Source organism: Scomber japonicus, chromosome 3 (genome assembly GCF_027409825.1).
Source record: "Scomber japonicus isolate fScoJap1 chromosome 3, fScoJap1.pri, whole genome shotgun sequence".
Lineage (NCBI taxonomy): Eukaryota > Metazoa > Chordata > Actinopteri > Scombriformes > Scombridae > Scomber > Scomber japonicus.
Window position 1 is genome coordinate 39,048,231 of NC_070580.1, and position 8,579 is coordinate 39,056,809.

General features: G+C 42.1%; 1 protein-coding gene across 1 annotated transcript in view; it reads right to left on the reverse strand.

Moving 5' to 3' along the window:
* Positions 1–8,579, reverse strand: part of LOC128355687 (E3 ubiquitin-protein ligase RNF123-like) — a 25,019-nt gene continuing 16,440 nt past the window's right edge. The window contains exons 2-3 of the mRNA XM_053316012.1: positions 2,765–2,850; positions 1–536 (exon numbers count right to left, since the gene is read on the reverse strand). Of these exons, the coding sequence (XP_053171987.1) occupies positions 437–536; positions 2,765–2,850 (186 nt within the window). The 3' untranslated portion in view covers positions 1–436. The remainder of the gene's footprint in view (positions 537–2,764; positions 2,851–8,579) is intronic.

An 8,579-nucleotide genomic window follows, 5' to 3' on the forward strand; every position in this document is an offset into this window, starting at 1 on the left:
CAGCTAAATATTTACCACAAACACACTCCTCCTCTTCTTCTTCTTTCTTTGTAAAGTCAAACTTTATATTCAGCTCAAACATGAAGACAGTCACATGACATGAAGACAGTCACATGACATGAAGACAGTCACATGACATGAAGACGGTCACATGACATGAAGACAGTCACATGACATGAAGACGGTCACATGACATGAAGACGGTCACATGACATGAAGACGGTCACATGACAAATAAACAGCTTCATTCATCTTTTACAGCCAGAATTGAATCTTCAGTACAAACAGAACCTGTGAGAAATCTTTGGATTCTGATATGTGGTCTGATGTTTGAAGGGCTGCCTGTGTGTGTGTCTGCGTGTGTGTGTGTCTGTGTGTGTGTGTGTTTGTGTGTGTGTGTGTGTGTGTGTGTGTGTGTGTGTCCTGCAGTGGTGTGTTAGGAGGTGGCCGGCTTGCTGTAGTCTTCGACCCCGGTGATGGTAGCTTTACAGAAGAAACAGTCCTTGTTGTTCATCAGGTGCTGGTTGATACAGGCTCTGTAACACACACACACACACACACACACACACACACACACACACACACACACACACACACACACACACACACACACACACCATAAAAAGAACAATTTAAAAAATCTGTTTATTACATGTCACTCTTCATTTCTCTCATGTATATTATATTAATTGTATTATATAACAATATATGAAGTTTTTGACATTTTCCCAAAATGTATTTATTAAGTTTTCACTCCCTCCCTCCTTTCCTTCCTTCTTCCCTTCCACCTTCCTTCCATCCTTCCTTCCTTCAGGAAAGGAAAGAGGAATAAGACATTTAGACATTTGTTTTGGCACATTATACCACCTTAAATAATCATCAACAATATTAACCTTCCTGTCGTCCTCCTGGGTCAAATTGACCCGTCTGTTTTGACTGTTCCTTCTTTCCTCCCTTTTTTCCTTCCTTCTGTCCTTCTTTCCTTCCTTTCTTTCTTCCTTTCCTTCCTCCCCTCCTCCTTCTCTCTTTCTTTCCTCCCCCTACCTTCTTCCCTTCCTTCTTTCCTCTGTCCTTCTTTCCTCCCTCCCTCCTAGCTTCCTTCCTTCCTTCTTTCCTCCGTCCTCCCTTCCTTTCTTTCCTCCCTCCCTCCTACCTTCCAAGAGTAGTAGACAAACAACAAAGAACAAGTAAGGTGCCAAAGAAGTCAAACATGTTCAGTATCATTACAACAGAGCGACTTCACCTGAAGAGTCCAGAGGAAGAACATCAAGCGGTTATATCACAGTTACGATTAGCTCATTAAAGCCTCTTTGGCCTTCTCCCCTTCTAAAAATAATAATTAAATATCTTCTTAAAGTAGGATATTTGTCCCTCATCATAAATTTACAAGCAGTAAACTGTCATTTTCTTATTTTCCTTGTTTAGTTTGAATTCATGGGTAAAAATTCCCAGAATACACAATTTAAGGCACATTTTTATCTTCACACATCTGATAAATGAAAGTATATTTAGAACTTCTGTCCAGAATATGTGGATTTGCAGGCGTTCTCATCGGTAGTGAATTAATGTGGCTTTCTTGTGACATGTTTTTAATAATTATAATAACAGAGGAATAAGACACATCGTCGTTAGAGGAGCCAAACAGACTGAATATAAAGATGGATGAAGTCAGAAGCTCCAGATATGGACAGCAGGTGTGTTTCCTCTCACACTACGACAGATAACTGTCGATCACAGCTGTCAATCAACACCCACACAAAGCTACTGTCAGTCTTTACTGTGAGTAATGGAGCAATGATCTCCAGAATGAGCAGCAGATCACTGATTAGAGGACGTAAAGAAACCCGGTGACAGCAGGAAGAACAAACTCTAACCCTTGACTTTACTGCCCAGGAGGAGGAGAGGAGAGAAGGAGGAGGAGGAGGAGGAGGAGGAGGAGGAGAGGAGGAGGGGAGGAGGAGGAGGAGAGGAGGAGCAGATCACTGATTAGAGGATGTAAAGAAACCCGGTGACAGCAGGAAGAACAAACTCTAACCCTTACAGGAGGTGTTGACTTTACTGCCCAGTAAAACCAGAACGATAGAGGAACAGGAGGAAGAGGAGAGGAGGAGGAGGAGGAGAGGAGAGGAGGAGGAATGGAGGAGGAGAGGAGAAGAAAACAGGAGGAGAGGAGAGAAGGATGAGGAGAAGAGGAGAGGAGAGAAGGAGGAGGAGGAGGAGGAGAGGAGAGGATGAGGAGAGGAGGAGGAGAGGAGAGAAGGAGGAGGAGGAGAGGAGAGAAGAAGGAGGAGGAGAGGAGAGGAGAGGAAGGAGGAGGAGGCGGAGAGGAGGAGAGAAGGAGGAGGAGGAGGAGGAGCAGCTGTGGACTAACAGCCTCAGCGACCTTGCAGCTGATCACAGTGACAGCAGGATCCATTCAGCTGCTGAGTCGGCAGCTCAGTTAAATCAAATGCAGGAGACATGAAATATGTAAGGGGGGGGGCAAGATCAGCAGTTAGCAAACAGCTGACTCACAGGATAACACACACACACACACACACACACACACACACACACACACACACACACACACACACACACACACACACACACACACGCCCACCCATGTGTATAAACTATTTATGTTTCAATTATACCGCCTGTGCAAATACTGTAAAGACTGACATGTTACAGTGTGTGTGTGTGTGTGTGTGTGTGTGTGTGTGTGCATGTGTGTGTGCATGTCTGTGTGTGTGTGTGTGTGTGTGTGTGTGTGTGGACTCACTTGCAGGACTTGTGTGAGCAGGGCTTGAAGATGGCAGAGATGGAGTGAGCGTAGCAGATTGGGCAGAGGTCCTCCTCACTGGTCGGCTACGAAGAAGAAGAAGAGAAGAAGAAGAAGAAGAAGAAGAGAAGAAGAAGAAGAGAAGAAGAAGAGAACAGGTTATTCTGATGTTAGTTTGACAAACTGAAGCTTTGATCTGTGCACCAAAATAAAGCTAATGGAATACTATTGTTCTAAATATTACATTTCATCTGGAGAATCATGGAGACCAGGAAACATTTACATGTTTTAAATGAAGTAATAGAGGGAGGAAGGAAGGAAGGAAGGAAGGAAAGAATGAGGAAGGAAAGGAGTAAGGAGAGAGGGAGGGAGGAAAAGAGGAAGGAAGGAAGGAAGGGAGGAAGAAAGAAGGGTGGAAGTAAGAAAGAAAGAAGTATGGAAGGAGGGGAAGAATGAAGGAAAAATTAAAGAAAGAGGAAAGAAGGAAAGAAGGAACAGTCAAAAGAGAGATGAGGTCAGTTTGACCCAGAAGGACGACAGGAGGGTTAAACACACTGTAGCTGATCACATATTTAATATCTATCATTCTTTTGTGGTTACACCATTTGACATTTTCAGGAGCATTCAGTCTGACTTTTGGTATAAAATGGTTTAAATGTCATTTAAATGATATAAAACCAACAAAAGTACTAAATGTAAATCTTGTATTAATATATTAATGATGTTGAGCTGTAACCTCCATGATGTCTTGCTGCGGAGGTCTGAATTTATCTGCTGCTGTTTTAACCTGATGCTGCTTTGACTGTTCCTTCTGTCCTTCCCTCCCTTCCTTCCTTCCTTCATTCCTACTTTCCTTCTTTCTTTCCTCCCTTCCTTCCTTCCTTCATTCCTACCTTCCTTCCTTTATTCCTTCTTTCCTTCCTTCCTCCCTTTATTCCTTCCTTCCTCCCTCCCTTCCTTCCTCCCTTCCTTCCTCCCTCCTTCTTTCCTTCCTTCCTTCCTCCCTCCCTCCCTTCCTCCTACCTTCCTTCCTTCCTTCCTTCTATAAAAGCAACAAAAGTACTAAATGTAAATCTTGTATTAATATATTAATGATGTTGAGGTGTAACCTCCATGATGTCTTGCTGCGGAGGTCTGAATTTATCTGCTGCTGTTTTAACCTGATGCTGCTTTGAATGTTCCTTTTTCCTTCCCTCCCTCCCTCCCTTCCTTCCTTCCTTCCCTCCTTCCTTCTATAAAAGCAACAAAAGTACTAAATGTAAATCTAGTATTAATATATTAATGATGTTGAGGCGTAACCTCCATGATGTCTTGCTGCGGAGGTCTGAATTTATCTGCTGCTGTTTTAACCTGATGCTGCTTTTAAATCTAGTTTAACTCATTTATGGATTCATCATCTTGCCAACACTTATTGTCTCTGAGCCTCATTCAGATCTTCTAATCAGTGAGCTTTGAATCATCATCTTGTTAAACTTTTGTTTCTGAGCTGAACATGAAACCTGCTGCTGTTAAAACGTCACATGACTGAAACGCAGCTTTTCACACGTTCACTTCCTGTTTTCACTCCGCAGCCTTTCATCTCTTCTTCTTCTCTCCACTCGTCTTTTTGTTCTGACCCTCCGTGTTTATCTCCTCTTTCATTTTACAGACCAGCTTTTTATTTTACATCAAACTAATGAACGTCTGAACCTTCATTTGTGTGTTTTTTGTGTTAATTTGAACGGTCAGCTGATCCTCTCCAATTTAAAAAGTTAAATGTTTTAAACTTTGCTGCTATTGAACAATCTCCTCAGACTGTTAAACTCATTAAAAACTCTGTTATAAAAAAAGAGAAAATCATTAAAGCACAAAAGAAAAAAAACTCATTTCTTTTTTCTTTTATGTGATTTTCTGCTGCAGAACTGAATCAGTGTTTCCTCCCTTCCTTCCTCTCCTCCTTCTTTCCTTCCTTTCCTCCTTCCTTCCTTCCTCTCCGTCCTTCCTTTCTTCAACCTTCCTCACTCCTCGTGTCTCTTCTGTTCATACAGAAACTAAATCGATTCTTCTCATTCTTCCCTCTTTCCTCTCAGCTGATTGTTCATTTGAGGCTCGTTTGCAGCTCTTCCTCCTATTCCTCCTCCTCCTCCTCTTCTTCTTCTTCCTCCTATTCCTCCTCCTCCTCCTCCTCTGGACACTAGCAGTGTATCAGCAGTTAATGGTTTTCAGTCTGTCAGCTGTTTGACTATTGATGAAGAGTTTCTATTTCTCTCTGACTCATTTCTGCTTTTAAAACCTGAACTGAACAAAATGCTGGAGACACAAACTCCACATTTTTACACACACTGAAAAACAGCAGCAGCCCATTCATTTCAATGTGGGCAGTACACACACACACACACACACACACACACACACACACACACACACACACACACAGTGAAGCGCACAATCTCACCTCATTAATTATTAATTATCATAAATGATTCCAACAATGTGTCAATAAATATTAAATATACCATCATAATGCAGATATACGGTTTGTTTCTCTTTTGGAGGTTTATTAATGATGGACAGCAGAGACGACGATGATGTCATCTATAAATACGAGTTTCATGTCTGCGTGTTCAACGAGTTCAAGTTCTCGATGTGTGAAGAGTCTCACGTCTGTCACTCAGTCAGCTGATCATCATCACTGTCACATACAGACAGAAATATACAGTAAGTCTGCTCCTATAGAGGCACAATCTGTCAGAGTGTGTGTGTGTGTGTGTGTGTGTGTGTGGCGTCCTGACAACAGACGTTTGGAGTCGGAGGGTCCACAGGAGGACGGGGGTAGGGGTGGTGGTGGGGGGGGGGGGGTCATGTGATCATGTGACCGGCTGCAGGCATGAAAATGTGTGTCTGGTCTCTGGAGAACCGAACGATGCCAGAAATAAAATAAAAGAGACGCGTGGCGGCTGGTGAAGGAGAGAGAGAGAGAGGGAAGGGCAAACAGAAAGCTCATGGGTGAGGGGACAGATGACTTGTAATTATCCCGATAAGAGGAGGACGAGGACACACGGGGGATTAAAAGAGGAAGAAGTTGATGAAGAACAACGTGTTTGTGTCTCCTTGTAGTCCGACTAACCCTGAGACACTTTATTACATCAAGTCTGACAGAAAGGTAAATGTGATGTTTTACAGACTCATTCACACCTCAGTGGTTCTAAACTTTTATTAAAACATGTTAGAGACTCATTCTGTTCATGTGCAACCTGTAACCATAGCAACCGTAACACAACCTGTATCTATAGCAACCATAGAACAACCTGTATCTATAGCAACCATAACACAACCTGTATCTATAGCAACCATAACACAACCTGTATCTATAGCAACCATAACACAACCTGTATCTATAGCAACCATAACACAACCTGTATCTATAGCAACCATAACACAACCTGTATCTATAGCAACCACAGCACAACCTGTATCTATAGCAACCATAGCACAACCGGTATCTATAGCAACCATAGCACAACCTGTATCTATAGCAACCATGACACAACCTGTATCTATAGCAACCACAACACAACCTGTATCTATAGCAACCACAACACAACCTGTATCTATAGCAACCATAGAACAACCTGTATCTATAGTAACCACAACACAACCTGTATCTATAGCAACCATAGCACAACCCGTATCTATAGCAACCACAACACAACCTGTATCTATAGCAACCATAGCACAACCCGTATCTATAGCAACCATAGCACAACCTGTATCTATAGCAACCATAGCACAACCTGTATCTATAGCAACCATAGCACAACCTGTATCTATAGCAACCATAGCACAACCTGTATCTGTAGCAACCATAACACAACCTGTATCTATAGCAACCATAGAACAACCTGTATCTATAGCAACCATAGCACAACCTGTATCTATAGCAACCACAACACAACCTGTATCTATAGCAACCACAGCACAACCTGTATCTATAGCAACCATAGCACAACCTGTATCTATAGCAACCGTAGCACAACCTGTATCTATAGCAACCATAGCACAACCTGTATCTATAGCAACCGTAACACAACCTGTATCTATAGCAACCATAGGACAACCTGTATCTATAGCAACCATAGCACAACCTGTATCTATAGCAAGCACAGCACAACCTGTATCTATAGCAACCATAACACAACCTGTATCTATAGCAACCATAACACAACCTGTATCTATAGCAACCACAGCACAACCTGTATCTATAGCAACCATAGCACAACCTGTATCTATAGCAACCGTAACACAACCTGTATCTATAGCAACCATAGAACCTGTATCTATAGCAACCATAGCACAACCTGTATCTATAGCAACCGTAACACAACCTGTATCTATAGCAACCATAGAACCTGTATCTATAGCAACCACAGCACAACCTGTATCTATAGCAACCACAGCACAACCTGTATCTATAGCAACCATAGCACAACCTGTATCTATAGCAACCATAACACAACCTGTATCTATAGCAACCATAACACAACCTGTATCTATAGCAACCATAACACAACCTGTATTTATAGCAACCACAGCACAACCTGTATCTATAGCAACCATAACGCAACCTGTATCTATAGCAACCATAGCACAACCCGTATCTATAGCAACCATAGCACAACCTGTATCTATAGCAACCATAACACAACCTGTATCTATAGCAACCATAGAACAACCTGTAACCATAGCAACCATAGCACAACCTGTATCTATAGCAACCATAGCAACACCTGTATCTATAGCAACCATAGCACAACCTGTATCTATAGCAACCATAGCACAACCTGTATCTGTAGCAACCATAACACAACCTGTATCTATAGCAACCATAGAACAACCTGTATCTATAGCAACCATAGCACAACCTGTATCTATAGCAACCACAACACAACCTGTATCTATAGCAACCACAGCACAACCTGTATCTATAGCAACCATAGCACAACCTGTATCTATAGCAACCGTAGCACAACCTGTATCTATAGCAACCATAGCACAACCTGTATCTATAGCAACCGTAACACAACCTGTATCTATAGCAACCATAGGACAACCTGTATCTATAGCAACCATAACACAACCTGTATCTATAGCAACCATAACACAACCTGTATCTATAGCAACCACAGCACAACCTGTATCTATAGCAACCATAGCACAACCTGTATCTATAGCAACCGTAACACAACCTGTATCTATAGCAACCATAGAACCTGTATCTATAGCAACCATAGCACAACCTGTATCTATAACAACCGTAACACAACCTGTATCTATAGCAACCATAGAACCTGTATCTATAGCAACCACAGCACAACCTGTATCTATAGCAACCACAGCACAACCTGTATCTATAGCAACCATAGCACAACCTGTATCTATAGCAACCATAACACAACCTGTATCTATAGCAACCATAACACAACCTGTATCTATAGCAACCATAACACAACCTGTATTTATAGCAACCATAGCACAACCTGTATCTATAGCAACCATAGCACAACCTGTATCCATAGCAACCATAGCACAACCTCATTTAGATCACATTACAGCTCATTTTGAGTTAATGGCGGTCGACCTCCGAGCTCAAAGCTGACCCGAGGACATCAGGACGGTTAGTATCAGTCGGTTTTATAAAAGTCCTGAAACTCTGTGCTGCAGATCTGTCAACAACAAAACATTTCAGTGTCTTTATATTCCCGACACTTACTCATCGGATCGCTGCATTAAATTAACTAAATGGGCTCAACAGGAGGAGTGACGACAGCTAACTTCT